This window comes from Drosophila hydei, unplaced genomic scaffold (genome assembly GCF_003285905.1).
Source record: "Drosophila hydei strain 15085-1641.00,03,60 unplaced genomic scaffold, DhydRS2 tig00008135-arrow-pilon, whole genome shotgun sequence".
Lineage (NCBI taxonomy): Eukaryota > Metazoa > Arthropoda > Insecta > Diptera > Drosophilidae > Drosophila > Drosophila hydei.
The window spans coordinates 1,639,743-1,659,560 of NW_022045844.1; the positions used below are offsets into that span (position 1 = coordinate 1,639,743).

General features: G+C 38.4%; 1 protein-coding gene across 1 annotated transcript in view; it reads right to left on the minus strand.

Moving 5' to 3' along the window:
* Nucleotides 1-2,254: 2,254 nt before the first annotated feature.
* The window catches only part of LOC111601114 (eukaryotic translation initiation factor 5B), a 32,675-nt gene continuing 15,111 nt past the window's right edge, over nucleotides 2,255-19,818 (minus strand). The window contains exons 7-9 of the mRNA XM_023317562.2: nucleotides 19,114-19,221; nucleotides 6,107-6,268; nucleotides 2,255-2,603 (exon numbers count right to left, since the gene is read on the minus strand). Of these exons, the coding sequence (XP_023173330.2) occupies nucleotides 2,496-2,603; nucleotides 6,107-6,268; nucleotides 19,114-19,221 (378 nt within the window). The 3' untranslated portion in view covers nucleotides 2,255-2,495. The remainder of the gene's footprint in view (nucleotides 2,604-6,106; nucleotides 6,269-19,113; nucleotides 19,222-19,818) is intronic.

Consider the following 19,818-nt stretch of genomic DNA (forward strand, 5'->3'; position numbering starts at 1 on the left):
TTCCATTTGACTTTTATTTCTCCTTTCATTCATTAGATATCCCCCTCCACACACACACACACACACATGCACATAGAGAGGCGCTGGCTAAGCGTTTAAGCTGCCAGCATTCGTTTTTCTCAATGAAATTTTCAAACCCCTCAGCCAAAGGCTGTGCCATGTCTGCCTTGCCTTGGGTTGGCTTGCCTGCCTGCCAGCCTGCCTGCTGCTGTCCTAGTTCCACAATCCACATGACGCAGCCATCAACAACAGCAACAGCAACTGCCTTGTGGATGCCATTCGCTGCGCCTTGTGAATGAATTTCGCACTCTCTCTCTCTGTCTCTTTCACTCTCTCTCTCTTTGCGTCTCTCAATTTCCAGCTGGCTGAGTTTTTCAATGGCCACAGCTCGCGCTGTGTGGCGTCATTGAGGATTATATCTAGCGTTTATCCTGTCTGGCTGCCAGCAAAACTCTCGCCCGCGCCCCCAGCCCCTACTGCCCAGGCAGGCGTGTAGTCTAAAGGCATTCCTGCTCCGCCTGTGTGTGTCTCTGTGCCTGAGTACCTTAATGCAAATACGTTCAATTTTATATGCAAGTGTCATAAAATCACATATATTTAAGCTTTAAATTATTGATAGGTTTTACTGCATATATATAGATAAGCAGATATTATTTATAGATATAACTGTCGTAACTGTATGCAGCTTTAAACGAAGTTATATAGATTCTTTGATAACTTTATAAAAAGAGAAACTTTCGAGCTACTTCACAGCTTCTCATTTTAGATAGATATCAGGATTGATGTGTTAAAACAGAAAGCTTAACTAAGACCTCAAACTATGAAATTGAATCCCTAGTCCTGCATATTAACTATATATTCGAATTGTAACTATATCATATATTTTTTTCTTTATCAAAGTTTGACTTCAAAAGAAACTTCAAAGCAACTTTAACATATTCTATCTACAGTTTATACAAAAACTTGATTTTATATATTAAAAAACTAACTGAAATCTGTAAGTTGGCTTTACTCAGTAGATGAGTTGCGGTAGTGGCCCATTCATAGTGACAGCTCAAATTAGCATAAGCATCTAGTGCAGTTGGCAGTACTTGAGCTATGCTTAAAGCTTATAAAACTTCATCCAAATATATATATATATATATATCCAAATAGTGTTACATCTTTAAACTAAATTAGAGTGATGAGTGTGAAAATACTATTCATCCTTATTTTTCAGATATTGAGTAAGAATTTTCTGTGCTGCAACAGAATGTTATGATGAAACCAGGCTCAGATTCTTAACTCTATTTGAAGCGCCACAACAAAGGAATGACAAGTGTCACAAGCTTAAGACTAGGCTTAAATGGAAGATGGGGTTTTGTATGTATCAACAGCTAATAGTTGTGAGGAGGCACATATCCTAGAGCATGCAGCTTAAGCCTTCTGTGAAGTCGTCTCCATCAAGAGCGAGCCAGCGTAGCAAATACTTGCAATGACTCAACTCGCAGAACAACTCGATATTTGAATGGAGACAAAAGAAATAGAGAAATGCAGATTCAAGGATATGCCAACGCCTCAATGACACAAGGAGTTTGCTCTAATGTGTTTCAAGTGGAGCATAAAGCAGATTTTGAGTGACGCACTTGCAGCAGCGCATGTGTGTGTGTGTGGCACACTCGAGAACTGTGCCGTGTTGTGTGTGCGACAGAATTGTCCTTCCAGCACAGGTTCAATGAACCTATGGCGGTTGGCTGACCCAGTTTTTTGTGCAGCGCCTGGCAAGCTAGCAAAAGCCCATTCACAAGCAGCAGCAGCAGCAGCAGCATCAGCAGTCGCAGCATCCACATTCACATCCTTGGCGCATTCAATGACAGATATGAATGAAAAAGGAGCTGCGCATGCCACCTGGTTCAATGCACTGAATGAAGGTTACGCGAGCAGAGCTCACAGCTGCAGTGACGTCATTGCTGACACAGTTTTCCCCATTTCCAAATGACAAACGTTTTCTCTTTTCCTTCAGATTTCTTTTATAACTTTAAATTTCATTTTTAATTTGAGGCGTAACACAAAAAAGGCGCAAAATGTTATTCTTCTTCTACTATTTGTTGTTGTTTTTTGTAATTGTTATTATTATTATTATTGTTGTTGTTGTTGTGCAAAAAAGCGTTTACAAATTTGATTTAAAAACCTTTTTCCAAACACATTTTGTTAGCGAGCCAGCGACTGTAGACCAAATACACACACACATATATATATATATAATATATATATATATTTTCAATAACACTAAAGCATTTTCTTTCTTCTTCTTCGTCTTCTGGCATATATAAGCCTCAAGCTCAAGCAGTCTGTGGTTAAAGAGTTCTCAGTTAAAAGTACATAATTTTGTGGCAAATGCAGATGCAGTTGTAGTTGCAGCTGCAGCTGCATCTGTAGCTGCTGATGTTCATCGTCTTCTTCTACGTCATCATCCTCAGCATCATTTCATAGGGATATTTTGGCAAAATGGCTACTTAAAGTATTTCGAATAACTTTTTAAGCTCCACCATGAGCGCCCAGTCGGTTTTGATTAAGTCATCACGGAAATAGTCCTTGCAGGCATCAATGCTCTGGCGTGAAATCTGCAAAGATATAGATGTATATATGTAAACAGATATTAGATATAAAATATATATAAATATATTTTTATGTATATGCATTTAAGACTTAGCAAGAACTCTCTGAGACCTTAACAAAATAGAGTGATAAATTCAAAATATAAATATTTTCAATTAATTTGATATTGATTGATGTATTTATATATATATATTTATATACATATATATATATATATTGATTACATATATATATTTCGTTAGTGCACAATAAATATTATTCTTAACATCCGGTCGATACGCCAAGGCAGCTCAATTGTATACATTTCTTAGTCTCCATTTCCATTTCCATTAGCATTTCCATTTAATTATAATTTTTTGCCAGTTGCATATTAATTAGCTTGAACAATGCTTTCAATATGGAGAGCCGCATACATAATGTCCCGATACAAAGATATATAACTATAGACGTATCGCACAATGGTGGCAATGGGCCATGCATACCAATGAGCTCAGCATAAGCTAGGCTTCTTCTATTTGAGTTTGTTGAATGGGCATAAGTGCACATATATCGCAATCGGCTAAGAAGTTATCTATAATATTTGCTGGCATGATATCGATATATTATCGATGATATTGTTGATAGCATATATAAAAGAAGTATATCATATATCAAATATATTCCGATGTTACTTCATTCTATCAAAAATTATCTATATTTGCAATGCTGTTTTTATCGATAACATTTTCGATTGCATATAGAAATAAAATATACATATTATATGTAATAGCATAAGCAGTTATATGTTCTAGCTAAGACTTATCTATTATATTTCACATACTTTGCTTATCGATAACATTATCGATAATTTATATACTACTTCTTAGCCTACAATAATAGAAATGAGCTAACATATAAATATATATCTATAATGATTAGCGATATTATTTAATTTATATTGAACATGTTTATCGATAACAATATCGATAACATTTTTTTGTTATTTTATATATTGAATCATTTTTAGGCATACAAATTATGGCAAACTTTATTGAAACATAAAAATAATACTCTAAAAATCATTGATCTGTGGTCTTATGAAGGTTTTTACCTGAAAACAGATAAGAATAAGCCTCAACTTTGTTTTTAGTCTTACAGTTGACCCCATACTTTGAGCTATTTATAGCCAGTGCCACATAAACCTTATCTGCACTTTAAAGCCAGGGGGTTATTTGGGTATTTGGGTTGCTGTCGCTTGAACCGGGTCGCAAAATGCGTCAGAATCTCTGATAAAAAAAAAAAGAACGAAAGAGTCAAAGCCGCTGTGGCACAATGCAAAAGCTTGAACCCGGTTGCACGGCAACTGGGTCAAGTGAGTAGCCAAAACAAACCGACGACGAACAAAACTGGGTTATTTCGCTGAGAGAACACCAGAAGTCAATGAACGTTGCGGCAGCAAGTGCATTGCCGTGGAAGGTGAAACGTGACGTCAGCTATGGCCCCAGCCTCTGTGGGCGGGCCTGGGGCTGGCGCTGGCGCTGGGGCTGGGTTTTGGGGCGCGCCTTGATCAGGTCAGCCATGACATAATACCCTTTGATAGCACGAGAAGGCATTGAGCGCTAAAAATAGCCAAGCGGCTGTAAATAGATATAACTGAATGGAATGGGCACGTACACACACTTACAGCACACACAGCACACACACACAGACACACACACGCACACATGCACGAAGGCAGTCACGCCACACTCTCTCTGCCCGCCTCGTCCTTGATGTGTTTTTCTCTTTTCATATTTTGTCTTTACATGAGGCGGACTAAATTTGATTACCCAACTCGACAGGCAAACAATTTTTACGACAAATTAATTGAATCAAACTCGCTACAAAGTGGAGCTCAATGAGCAATTACCCAACGATTCTTAAGGCCCCAAGCCCAAGCCCAAGCCCAACCCCAGCCTAGCTGGCAGTCCATGCTGCTGACGTCATTGATGTCGCCTCATTGATAAGCGACACTAAAATAGCGCGAAAATTAAGTTCATTATCGATTTCAAAAGTTAACTCATACACACATAGACACAGCACACACATACACACACACACACACACACACACACACACACACATAGCACAATGTCCTGTTTGACGTCAGCAATATTATTGTTTTTGAATACCCTGTAGTTGATGTAAGGTCGATAAAAGCGGGTAGATAAGAGAAGCAAAAACCCTAAGCTAAGGGCTAGATAACCTAGATCTACAAATCTAGAAATATTCAACAGATTCAGATAAAAATTAAAGAAAGACTATGAATACAGTTATAGATATAAATATAGTTAGAGATATGGAAATGGATATAGATATAGATAGATATAGATATAGATAGATATAAATATAGATATAGATATAGATATAGATATAGATATAGATATAGATATAGATATAGATATAGATATAGATATAGATATAGATATAGATATAGATATAGATATAGATATAGATATAGATATAGATATAGATATAGATATAGATAGATATAAATATAGATATAGATATAGATATAGATATAAATATAGATATAGATATAGATATAGACTTTCTATCAGACATACATTAAGATACAGATACATTTAATGTTACAGCTTCAGATAGAGATACACATATACATATATATATATATATACAGCCATTCAAACGTAGATAGATACCTATATGTCTGCCTATAAAATACTGCACAAACGTGAGGATTTTCTTCATGAGAGCAATCAAATACATAAGTTCAAGCGTATCTAAATGCAATTTACAGGGCATCTGCTCGTCGAGCACAGTTTGTTCTAAAGCACTCTTGTTTTTTTTCAGTAATTAATCAAATAATGTTGCTGGCCATTTGCCGTAGCGGAAGTTGCAAAGACCTTTTAATGCCGTTATATAGGCTACCCGCCGCACTGCTCGCCGTCGTGGCCATGCCACCAATCGGCTGCACACCTTTGTTTTCACCTTCCGTCGAAGTTTACACAACTTGGCCATGTAATTTGATAAGCCAAGTTGGCAATGGAAATGCGAATGGCGCACTGCCAAAGTTTAAGTGCCGAGTGAACTGATAGTGAATGAGAATGAGAATGAGAATGGGAGTGGGAGGTGCTAAGCGTACCTGGTGCTCGCGCCCAACCGGTGCAGGTGTCACTCAGCGAATGCCAATTGCAGCTAACACCTTTTGATTGCCCAACTTAGCTGAAGAGTCAAGTTTCATAGCAAGAAATCGAGTGTTGCAATTAAGAAAATTGAGACGCCGAGCGGGGGCTTTGGGGGGAGTTGTAAGTCAGGCAAAACAAATATGCGATATATCTAGATGTCTAAGGCATATATTAATTACAAATTATATATAATAACTTACTTAAAAATTATCTAATTAACTTCAGTCAAGACTTTGGCTTCTCACCTAGATTGACAACAATTCTCTGGGTCTTACCAATAAACTAAGTCTGCTTTTAGCTACATCTTACACTTATCTCTTAGTATTATTCTAAGATCTTACCTTGCTCACGAGCATATCGTCCGCCTCGAAGTGTCGGCCAAACATTTTAGGTGATTCGCCGGGAATCGGTTCGATTTTGATGCAAATCTCTTGACCTTTGCGCGCAAATTCGATTTGCTTGTGATTCGATTCGATTGAGGTGACAATGCCAATGTCCACAAACTGTAAGATAAAATAAAAAAAAGAGTATTAAAAAGATTCAATCAGAGCGCTTAGTGGGGCTTATGACTACTGGAAATACCAACTCAATCAGCATGTCCTGTCACACTTCAGGGATTCACAGCGAAACAATGGAATCAAAAGTGCAGGAAAGTATGAGCAAAGAAGATTAGAATGTGAGGAAACGACTAGCAGATACCCTGTCCGTACTCTGTACTCTGTCCAAATAGCAAATTTCAAATTGAAAGTGAAATATTTCAAAAATCTATTGTCAAAAAAGTTTGATGAACCTGAGCAAGTTTTACCGAATCATAAGAAAACTTCATAAGAGTTCGAAGAGTTTCGGACTGGCATTAATAGAGTCGCGCTGATTGATTTGGAAATGCATATTATTGCCTCCAATTAACGAAACTCTATGAGTTCAAACTTAACATAGTTATCAAAGATATACTTAAGAGTTTGGAAATTGAAGTTCCTCAAAGATCGAACGAGCTTTAGTCATGCAATGCTCAATTTAGGCTGCTTATTGACTTTCCATTGGTTCAGAACATAAAAATAGTTAAAATAGTAATAGGAACAATGGGGAATTTCACAAGCGGGTATAACCACATGGGGAATTCGCGCTAGAAAACGATTTTGATTTGAAAACTTCAACTTAAGCTCGAAACTCTAAGTCCAGCTCAATGATAAATTCCAGCTCAAGCTGCTCTTCTGACGATCTGCTGGATTGACAGCAGTCATGCGACACCAATACGCTCGCTTTCACTGGCTGAGCGGGCATTCGAAAACAAAACAACAACTGGAATCTTGAGTGCTATCGACACACATCTGGCGTCCGGCCATTTCCTTAATATCGCCACTGCCAGCGCGACTGATAAAAAACGAGAGCTTGTGGGTGTTTTGGCTAAATGGGTGTTTACAGTGGGTTAGATAACGCCCCCAAGCAGCAGCAGCAAACAGCGACCAGCGAGCGTCGCCACTCTCTATCGCTGGGCAAAGTCATTGAACCAAATTGTAATATGTTTGTTGTCGTAACTCGTTTGCACTTAGCGACAACAACAGCAGCAGCAACAACAGCAACAACAACAAATTAAACACAGGAAACTGTTGCCAAGCCAACGCTGACATCGACCGCGCAGCCAGCGTCGGCGTCAACGTTTCCTGTGGGCGCCCCAATGGCGGCCACGTCGCCCGTTTGCTTCTCGTTCGTATTTCATTCAAACCAAATAAATTATTGAAATTTTTTTCTTTTTTTTCGTCGTTTTTGGCTTGTTGCTATCGGTGCAAATAGCTACAACACATTTACATACATAGAGCGAGAGCGAGAGCGATAGAGAGGGAGCGACAGAAAGAGAGAGAGAGAGAGTGGGGAAAGGGGTCGCATTTGTCACCATTTCCTGTCGTTGATTACTCATACGCTCCGTTTTCAGTTCTAGTCCGCTTGTCGAATTTTCATTAAGTGTGTTAATTTAGTTTCATTTCCACGCCATTTTCGTAACCAGCGCTGCCAGATTGAGCAATAGAAGCGCTATCGATAACAGTTTTAATTGCTTTTTTATTATCGATTGCTTAAGCATTGCATTGCAATTGATATTTATATCAAGTCTAAGCATTGTATAGAATTTTGTTGCACTTGCTTACATTTTCATTGAAAGAGCAAGCCCTAAAATAGTTATCGATAACATTTCTAATTGCTTTTTAATGATCGATTGATTAATGCAATAGATATTTATGTCAAGTTTAAGCTTTGTATAGAATTTTGTTATATTTTCTTACATTTTCAGCAAAAGAAGAGTTATCGATAACAGTTTTAATTGCTTTTTAATTATCGATTGCTTAAGCATTGCATTGCAATTGATATTTATATCAAGTCTAAGCATTGTATAGAATTTTGATGCACTTGCTTACATTTTCATTGGAAGAGCAAGCCCTAAAATAGTTATCGATAACATTTTTAATTTCTTTTTAATGTTCGATTGCAATGCAATTGACATTTACATAAGCTTTCTATAGACTTTTGTTCAATTTTCTTACATTTGCACAGCATTCTTCTAGGCAGCGCTGACTTCGACTCCAAAATGATTCATTTTACTTGTACATATTAATGTATATATGCATTCGAAGCATATCGATTTATGCTCTATTATTATATATCTAACTATAGAGTCGGTGAATTAAGTCCATAGCTTTATAGTTCAGTTCTCAGTGCACTTTGGTGCTCTGCTCTTCAAGCAGCAGGAAACTGGGTTAAGAGTTCTATATATACATCTATAAATATATACACATTTATATATATATATGTACACTATCATATTTGATACACTTAAGTCCAAAACGAAATGCATTTCGAATATAAAAATATGATTGGTAATGACAAAAGAGCAACTCAATCATGCAACGCCTCGACGCTCTGTGTGTTGTGTTTGCCTTTGTGTTGGTGTTGCTGTTGGTGTGTATCAACGTTTACGTTTATCTAAAAATATGATTTATATATATATATATATATATATATATATATATGCAGTGTTTTTTTTTGTTCAGACCGGATGTCGTCTATTTTCAAACAAGAACAACAACAACAGCAAACACGAGTCACCGCCTGCCTCGCATGTTTTTTTTTCTCTTTTTGTACAAAAATCAACAACATTTATTGTACAATTTATGAGAGATACTACAACACATAGAACAGTTTTGATACAGCCCATCGGAACACATATTGTGCGTGCTCGTTGCTGTTGTTGTTGTTGTTGTTGTTGTAATTAACTTAACTCTCGCAATTAATTTCACTTTCTCTCTCTGTCTCTCTCACCCACTCTCTCTTTGTCTTTCTCTGTGGTTTGCTTTTTCTGTGCTTTCTTTATCATGTCATGGTTTGCTTTTGTCTTTGAAGCTTAAACTGCAGTTGTCAGCAGGAAACACTAAATTAGCTGCCGGCTGAGAGAATTACGGCATTTCAACACACACACAAAAGAGACACATGTGTGTCAGTGTGTGTGTTGGTGTGTGTGTTTGTCATGCACAGACAAATCAGAGTGCCAAAAATATGCGACATCCGTCACAGTGAAACCTGCGAGTGAGCGAGACAGCTGCACATAGAAGTAGCGCTAAATAGAGGTAGAGAGAGCGAGCGAGACAGAGATAAACATCTGCGACTCTAGCTTTAATCACAGCCATTGACAACTTTGGCAACGCCAACACAATGGCTCAGAAGTTTTCCCTCACAATGCGCCGCTGCAAAAGGTTAAGCGAAAAATCTGTTCCGTTTCATCAATGGCCAAGTTCTTCTTCTTCTTAACTCTTAGCTGTCGGTCTTTGGACTATAACGGTATACAATTTCAATTCAAACCGCAAACAAAGGCTGAAAACGTCAGCTGCTGATTGCATTTGGCATTGAGGGCGTTGAGCTCTGTGCAGCTAATTAAAGTGTTTGAGTGCTTGATAATAAAATCGATAAGAAATATATATCGATAGATTGGCTTTATAGCCACAATATCTATATAGCTTCAATAAACGATAAATATGAGTAGGTCTAAAAATATATCGACATATGAAGTGCTGTCCATAAGTTTATGGACATGCAATTTAGTGCCCTAAGAGTTATCGATAGACAGCTTTAATTTACGATAAATGTGCTATGTCTTCAAATATACCGTTAGTCGAGTTGCCATAAACGATAAGTGAGAAGAGTCTGGCACTAATCGATAAATAGCTGCGATAAACGTTTTGTGAATAGTTCGATAAACATTCAACTTATCGATAACTAGCTAGAGCTTTAAATATATCGATAGAATACTTCGATAAACGATAAATGTCGCATACCATGATTTCATTTCATTTCAAATGCATATTTGCAGAGTGGTGCTATTATTTGTTTCGCTATTGTTAGCTAAAGCAAAGGCGACAAGCCAATTTAGCTCGTTGTTATAAGCCAAAACAAAGGCAAAATTTGTTGAGCCAGCGTTAAGCGAGTCTGAAGTCAAGGTAAATTATATTATTCTAGGCTTCAATTTGCTATTTAACTTGGCTTAACTTTAAGTCTTAACAGAGACTCTGACATAATAGTTCTTCAGTAGATATTTGTCAATTCATGTGCTTTTATCAGCTGGAGCCTAGTGTGTGGCAGTTGCCCACATTTATTGCTATGGGCAGTTAAAAGTGGTTGAGGGAATATAATGGCAACTGTTGAAGCTTGCTGCATTGTCACTAGTTGGCCAAGAGCAGCTGCTGCTTTGCAGTTTGCAGCGCATCTGCAACGCCTCGGCACAACGCCCCTGAGGGGCTGTCAACAGCAGCAACAGCAACAGCAGCAGCAACCGCAACAACGACAAATAGCAATCAGGCTGGCATAAGTCTAGTCATGCTCATTAGCATCCGCTGTGAATGCAGCTAACGCCCACATATTGACAACAACAACAACAACAAGAATCACATTTAAGGCACGTAGGAGGGCCAGCACAAAAGTCTTTCACTTCACGCCACACCAATCCAATCCACTCCACTCCACTCACAGGAAGTCTGTGGGCTTCAGCTTTCAAGTATGCAACTCAGGTGGGTGCTGCAAAGTGCACACAGCGTCAGCCAGTGGCCAAGATCAACAAAAGAAACAAACGACGACAATTCATGATTTCAGAGATTGTTGTTATCGATAAGCAGCCATACGAGTCTGCCTATTGTGTTACCTTCTATCAAATCGGAAACACTTGGAGATACATTTATCAGTCAGCGTTCAGGCCAAGTGCCAAGCGTTTATGACTTATAGACCCTAAAACAATTAGAGCCACGTTTCTTGCTCCATTCGATAGCTGCACTATGACTGATAAAAGGCGCAAAGGCGCAAAGGCGCAATTGCAATCGGCCATCAAACTGCTCTTGCTGCCACTCGACTGATCGGAAGTGAATAAGCACAAAATGACAATAAATGTTTCAAGGTGACTGCTGTTCACACCAACTGTAACAATGACACTGATAATGCTGCTTAGTAGAGCAAGGTAGCGTCAAGAGACCTTAGTGCAGAGACCCAGTTTAGCTAAACTCTTATGTGTGCTCTATATGGAACAACTGCAGCAATTGAAATTTATGAGACTCATAAAAAGCTGAAACATGTAAAATATGAACTGGTGCAGGTATCTGATAGCTGTTCATTCCTTTTCTCAGACTCTTTCTCTTTTGCTTAACAATTTTTATAGATATTCATGAAACACAAGTTCTTTTGTGAGTAATAGTAATATATATATAGAGTAATATATATATATATATATATATATATCGATAATAATCGATAGTTTAGTATCGTTTGCACAATACCAATCAACTAAGCAGCATTCAGAGTATCTTCTAGTCAGGCACTCTCATTTGCTTAATCTAGCATAAGTCTTTCTTCTAACATTAGGCAAAACAGCTCTTACTACCAGCTAGATTATAGATCAAATAGCTCGCTTTCAGTCCAGGCTTAGCATATAAATTCACCCTAAATAACACCATCGTCTAATAGACTATTCAATATATATCTGTCAGGCTGCTATATAAAGACGTTGCTGACACAACAAACGCATTCATCTGTTTGACAGCTCGATGACTGTACTAAATCACATAACTGTCATTTGGAGCGACCGTCGCCGAAAGCCCCTTAAAAGTTTATGACTGTACTGAGAGCTATGTATATTTGTTTCTAACTATGAACACCTTTCGGGCTATTATTATCATCCAGTTCGCGACATATTTATTTAGTATACTTGAGAACATGTGTCCCCTCTATGCGTATGACTCTTAGCTGCCTGACTAATTGGCCAAATGACAAATGGCAAGCGATTGAGCTAAGTTGCCTCGCCAGACAAACTGTCAGCCCTTTTTGCTTTCATTTTCTTTTTGCTGTTTTATTGTTCTAGTTTCAGCGGAGCACGTGGGCGAATGCGACATTTCATTCCGGCCAAAAGCAAAGGAACGTGGCCAGGCCAGACCAGACCAGACCACAGCAAACAGTCCAAGCAGTTCGTGCCCCACATCATCTTTCGTTGCGATTAACAAACGTCAATTAAGTATATTTATTTTGGGAGCGCGTGTAACCAAAAAAAACAACAACAAGTTAGAACGTTGCAGACGGGTGTAAGCAACTGCATGATGCTCGCTTAAGGTGTGAAGGCGAAGATGAACTTATAACAAAAATCAATGTGCTCTGATTTGCCTTGACTCTATGGATCTAGTCTCTACTGAGAAGTGAATCTATATATCTATAGCTCAAGTATCTCAAGAACTTCTATAGTGAATAGAGGAATGGACAGCAAAAGCCAATATACTCTTCTCATTGGTTGAACGCGCATCAGCACACAGAAGCCGTCTGTGAGTATTTATGCGATTTTCCGACTTTTGTGCAAATTCAGCATATCCGGCCGAAAAGAAACTGAAATGCGACCGACTGACCGACCGAGCGAAGCGACGTCAATTCCAAGCCACAAAATGAAACAAAAGTGAAGTGGAAATATATATATATATATATATATATATATCTGGCGAGTAATTTGCTAATTACGCTAATTTCTTTTGTTGCTGTTTCATAGTAAAAGCTATATATATAAAACGGATACACACATATATCTACAGAGAGCGGGAGAGACAACTAAAAGGAAGACGAAACGCAAAAAGTATAAAAAAAGCGCGTATCTAAGCGGATTTTATTATCTTATCGTTAGCCTGAATGACTTTCCGTGTCTGTCTGAGTGTGTGTGTGTGTGCCTGTGTGTGTGTTGTTTTTATGACTGTGCAAACTACACTCGAAACATGAAGCGCTCTAGGCGGTCGCCTAGCCAAACAACAGGAAATAAGCATTTTTATGAATGAAACGTCGGCGAGCTGGCAATAGCGAGCAATAGAAGCAGATACAGATACACACACGCACACACACTCACATATTGAGCTATAGATACAAATACACACAGCTCCACTTACAGTTACGTGCAAAATGTTTAGCTTAAGTGAAAAATGCCAAAAAAAAACAAACCCAGCGCTATAGATACAGATACAAATGTGCAGATACAGATACATATAGATAGATAGATAGATTGTGCGTTAGCAAACGTGTTTTTTATAGTTTCTATTAGCGTAGTTTTTCATTCATGCTTTGCTTCAGCTATTGCAATTTCAGCTTTTATGCTCTGCCTGTTCCACTTCGGACGCATAACTCAAGATAGATACATAGATACATAGTTTTATGGCTAGCTCTGCCCACACACTAAACTCATATTATATCATTTATGTATCTGTAGCATAATTTAGTGCTGCTTTTACTGACAGATCTTTTTTCATTCATAAAAATGTTTTTTTTTTTATTTTTTACTTCCGGCTGCCGGGCTGGCAGCGCACACCTGGCTTGCTTAAGGGTTTCAGCTACTTCCGCTGCTGCTGCTGCCACTTCCGACTCGCACACACACACACACACTCAAGTGTGCACACTTAGAATTTGAGTCGAGTTGTAGCTCAGTTTTCTATCTTCTTTCGCTCATTCGTTCTCATTCATTTCTTTTGGCTACGTGCGGAAGCATTCATATCCGTTCTTCTGCTTCCGTTCTGCTGCGCCTGCTATTGCCTCAAATTGCAACCCGCATCTGCTGCAGCAGCAGCTGAGGCGTTGCTGCTGCTGCTGCTTATTTTCCATTTAATTACTTGTTCCGACTCTTAACGCTGTTTCTATTGCTTTATAGTTAAGCAGCATTGTTGTTGTTGTTGTTGTTGTTGGTGTCTTTGGCATTGTTGTCGTAACGCTCAAAGTACTTCTTTGTCGCACACGTATCGTATAAAATACTTCACATTACCCTCAAAAAGCCAATATGACGCAGTTGCTCATTGTTCAAGTCATCGTTGGCGTCGTCTCTTAGTCGACAGCTCAGATACCCTTAAAAGCAGCTGCTCTTTGTACAAGAAACTTAACTCTGATAAGACAACTTTAGCTCTGATTAGAACTCTGATTCATATACTCTATGAATGAGTGACTAATCTTGGCATAGTAAAAGCTATAGATACAAAGTTTTCTGTATAAAATATATAAAAAACTGATAATATAAAAAATTGATTTATCTCTCAATAAATTCTAATTTATTTCCCATTTTGCTCGCCATCAAATCGAATCAAAATTCATAACGACTTCTCATTTACTCTACCCTTCAGCCCGAGGGCGACAAACGGAAGTCGTACGCCCATTTAGGCTTAACAATTGAAAATCTTTACTTGAAATGCGACGGCACATGCGCTAAGCACTACGATTTCCGCTACAAAGAGGGGCGTCCCTCGTATTCATCGAGTCCATGAATTAAGCAAAAGATCTGGGCAGGAGTTGAGGCGCGAACAAAAAGGGATAACGGCCACGGCCTCGGCTACTATGCCATACAAAAGCAAATTCAATTCAACCCGAGGCATTTAATTAACAGATGAAAAAAGCAGCAGCAGCGGCAACAACAGCATGTTGAATAAGCTTTCATTTCCGCTACAACAACAGCAGCAACAGCAATAACACTTGAGTGTTGTTCAGCGTCGACTCGAGGCATGAATGAAATTATTAAAGATATCGATCGACTCTTCGATCTCTCACCAAAAAAACAAGCGACAACAACTGAAAACGAGTAGCTGAGTAGCCAGTGTAGCTGCCCGAACAGGAGCCCGCTCGACGGCTAACAAATGACAGCAGCAGCAGCCGCAGCCAAATTAAAATCAATTCATTAAGAATGCCTGACTAGTAGCTACCCTGCATTTTAATGGAAGTAACCTATAAGAGATAGCAGCTCATTTCTTTACTGAGCCACACTTGATATATATTATATATAATTCATATTATATATAATATATATTATATATAATTCATATTATATATAATATATATTATATATTATTCATATTATATATAATATATATCAAGTGTGGCTCAGTAAAGAATGAATGGTAGTAGATATATAGTAGTCATAGTATTATAAGCAAAGCTAGTACTGGAAATATAGTAGCAAAATATAAAGTAGTATAAATATGGTAGTAGTATTCGCATAAATGAAAATAGTAGTAGTAGTTGTATAGCTCAAAATAGTAGTTGACATTAAAGTAGTAGTTGCATAACTCAAAATAGTAGTAGAATACAGTTCGAGCGAAAATAATAATAGCTAAAATACTATAAGTAGCCGTAGTAACAAAGAGCTCTCGCCTCAGTAGGAACCTCTTCGCTAGTTGAGCTGTTCTTCAACTGGATTTATCCCAGCGCATCATACCCTTTCGAGCGACATACATTAATGGATATACAATATGTTAATGTATAAAAAAATATATAAGAAATATGTAGATCTCATCATCTGTAACAAGTTTTTAAAATAAGCCAAACTAAATTTCGCTTTCTCGAGGCGTTTGCGCTTTAATAAACTTTGCCAAGAAGTGAGCAAGACTATTTAACTCTTTTTTTACTACAGACAGCTAGGCATGCAGATAGTGTGTAGATATGCAGATACACACACACGCACACACAGGTACACTCACACACATTGGCCACATGTGAAGTGTTTGTCGGATTTGGCGCTGAGTAACGCCTCCAACTTCCGTTCGCTATTCGCAGGTCGGCGAAAAAGAAAATCAGAAAAACTGGGCAGGCAGGCTATGTGCGACTAACAGATATGCTGTAATTGGCATATATGTATATGTGTTTCACATGATTTAAGCTGCAGATTTAGCTGATCATGAATATGCCTTGGAGCATGCACCAAAGCTCAAGCCTTTATCACTTAGAATTTGTTTAATTTGTTCCCCTTTTTAGGACTAATGCTGTCTAAGATCAGAGACATTCACGATCTCTGATTTATATATATACGATATGTAGCCTGTAACACTGTAACCTAATAGATCGCTAGCCTACTCCGCCGACAGACGACAAAACTCAACCCTTCGAACCCTTAAATGATGCACAAAATTTACCCTAATTTACCCAGATTAACCCTTGCACAACTTTTTGTGCAGCTCGAATTTCTTTTGGCCGCTTCTTGACTTTTGTCTGTCTCCGCTGATTGCGAACCTCAATTGAACTCAGGTTAAGGGTTGCAGCTATCGATCGTACACCACTGGAACGGGAAGTGGAAGTGGTTTTTGGGCTGGACCCAGTTGGCCAAGTAGCTCATCAGTTGTTTGGCCGTTGTAAATGTTTCTTGGGAACGGAAGTTTTTGGGTTGGTGCGCAGCAAACAATTACGCGGCACTCGAAACAAAGGCGAACTGAAACTGGAACTGAAACCGAACTGCAAATGGGGCTCAGAGTGGAGCCGAGGCTGGCGTGCAAGTGGTTAAGCCACTGTCATTACAGATTTAATTAGATAATTAATAAAGGCAATCAATGTTAGGGCCAAGGTCTGCTGCGACGAGCGACCATCTGGCAGGCAGTTAAACAACGTATCGAACGGCTGACACGCACGCGCACCAGTTGAGGCCGCTCCAAAGGAAGTGGGACCCCTCTTGCCAGTTGACGGAAATCGCGAGGCAAAGGAACAACAACAAACCGACGACAACAGCAACAACAACAACAACAGTCTATACACACTCGTTCGCATTCTTTGGCAGCAAAAGCAGCAAAAAAACGTGCACATTTAAAGTAGAGTTGATTGGGGAGGATGGGGAGAACTCACATGTTCTGGTAGTCCCCAAAGCAGCGGCTGCACAGACTCAGCAGATGAGCTACAAAGCGGCAGGTATGACTATCGATAATCGATAAATATAAAAGTGAACTAACTAAGGCAAGGCGACACACGAATTGTAAGCTTAAATGTTAAACTAAAACTTAGTCTAAAGGATATAAATTTATTTACTGAAACTTGTAATTCTACACCTCTAAATGTAGGGCAAGTCTAGGTTACAAAATGCTCAAACATAAGAAGAATCAAAAATAATTGCTAATATAATCGATAATTTTGAAGCAATCGAAGTTAGCATGCCGCTTTAAGTTCAAAATTAGAAATATCGATATTTATCGATAACTTTGCAACACCTGCAACATATTTTTAGCTCATTTAAATTCAGCTCAATCAAGTTATTGACCCAAAGAGAGCACTTGAGTACAAATCAATAGGGTAATCGATATTAATCGATAAGTTTGAAGCAACAATATTTAATGTTTAGTTAATTTCAAGCCACAAAATCAAATGTACGACTCGCATAGAGCATTATTGTACAAAACACGAAGTCAATCGATATTTATCGATAATTTCAAGAAGTTGTTCACAACTTTGATCCCATTAAACCTGCTTCAGGGGGCCCACGTAGGGTATTAAATACTCCAGAAACAGCACAGAAAATCTGTATGAATTTAACTTTAGAAAGAGCTGTTGCTGCGGCTGCTGCTGCTGCAGAGAGAAGAGACGAAAAAAGGAGGAAAATGTTAAAAAGAATGACGATGAATGACGGGAAGCGCACAGCTTAGCTGCGCTCCGTTGGATAATTGAGGAAGTTATAATTGCCAATGAAGCCAACCAGCCCAGACTAAGAGATTGCCACGCCAGAACGAGGGGAACCAGCTGTCCAAGCGTTCCATCCATCCAACTGCGCTGCGTACGTCTTCCCTCCCTGCAACAGGCAGCCAGGCAGGCAGGCAGTCAGAATGTTCGAACCCTTTGCAAAAAAAAAAAAAAAAAAAAAAGATCGCAGTAGCCAATTCAAGTTGTCGTCGTTGCTGTTGGTTGTTTTTTGTTTGTGATTGTGGCAGAGAGGAAACAGTTATTGTTGTCTCCTCTGGCTGACGCTGACGGGAAACAGGACATGTCTTCGCATAAATTGAACGCCAGCCAGTCCAGCAGTCGCGTCGAGTCCAGCCACAGCGGAAGGACATTAATTGAAGCACTCATTCTCATTCTCATTCGCATTCGCAATTCAATCTAATCTACGTTTTGATTCATGAGATAAGCATAAATTAGTACAGAATGCGGTTGCTTTTACATGCCTCAGCATCAGCATCAGCATCAGCATCAGCTGTTACAGCGGCACAGCATTAAGTTGGCTGCGCTTAAATATTTGTAGCGCGTTAGGCAATATATTTGGCCTGAGAGAATAGCTAAACTTATGGCAAGTCTGAGCTTGGATAATATGAAATAGAGAAAAGAGAAGCTGTCATACAATAATGAAGTGTTCTTTAAAGAAGTTATCTAAATAATCTTTCTTTTAAAAATCTAAAATCTTATGGATTTATTATTTATTTATTTCTATTTTTTATATAATCATCAAAATTTATAAATTTATAAATAAATAGATCCGTTTATACACAACAATTTACTTATTTCAGCTTCCCATTTCTCTTCTTCTTTAATGAAAATTCTTATTTCATATTCAGTAATTTTAGCTTGTCCAGCTCAGGGCACTATCCACTCAGTTCAGCTGTCCACTTCACATAGTTTTCACTGTATTATGTATTGCGTGTGTGTGTCTGTTAAGACGCAATTGCATCACAAGAGCATTGGCAAATAAACAACAAATACCAAATGTAGCAGACACGAGCAACGAGCACCTGTGTCAACAATGAAAAAAGCCTCTGAGCTGGATACCAAAACCAAAGCAGAAAGCCGAAACGACGCAGTTTATAAAGATGGGCCCTTACCCTGCACACACACACACGCACATACAGCAAGAGATACGCACAATTTTTGTATCTAGATACTTGACACGATTTTGAAAACAAGGATTTTCATTGTGTTGCAAGTCGCAAATAGTTCGAGGCGAGAAACCCTCTACAATGCTTTGCCATTGAATCACCTTTTGTGATATGCTCTCTCACTCTCACGCTGTCTCTCTGTCTTGCAAAATAGCTAAATATTTGCCTGACATGGCCAGTTCTTCTACGGTCTGACTTACCTCTTTGCTGGGCACACAGATCGGCGTGCCGACTTTAACGATTCCATTCTCTACCATAATGCCCATGACAATCGGATCGCGACTGTTGAATATAAACTGTGGCAGTATCTGTGAACGAATAGAAGATAGAAGAGAGAAATCAGTAAAGAGTTGGGTCAAGAAGAGATAAGATATAAGTTTTATGTGAACATATCTGTGCCTTAAGCTTAAGGATTTGTCAGTTTGAAGCATACTTATCTTATGTTTATAACAAAGTATTCCAAATAACTTTATTTTAACTTAAGTATATATCATTTATCAGATTAATGTTAGAAATAATCAACAAGCTCCTAAGCAAAGTTTTCTTATAAGATAACTCAACTACTTAAAGCTAGCTTCGAGCTTCAGTAACCCAGCGTAAGTTTCTTACGGTTGATTTCTTATTAGAAAGTGCAGCTACTTAATGGAGAACTAAAGCTAATAAGATACCAATCAGACTGTATTTTCAGTAACAATATTTTAGCTATATTCATATATATGTAAAGCTTATCTAAAACTAATTTTTTAATCGCTTTCAAGCTGAATGCAATTTGTGTTGTTCGCCTTGAAGAGCGTTGCCAATGCTATTTTGCCTGGAGCAGACATCGCAAAGAGGGCCAAATGCTAGCAATGATATGGGAATGTGAGAGGCAAGAGTTAATAACTTAACTAAACAACATCATTGTT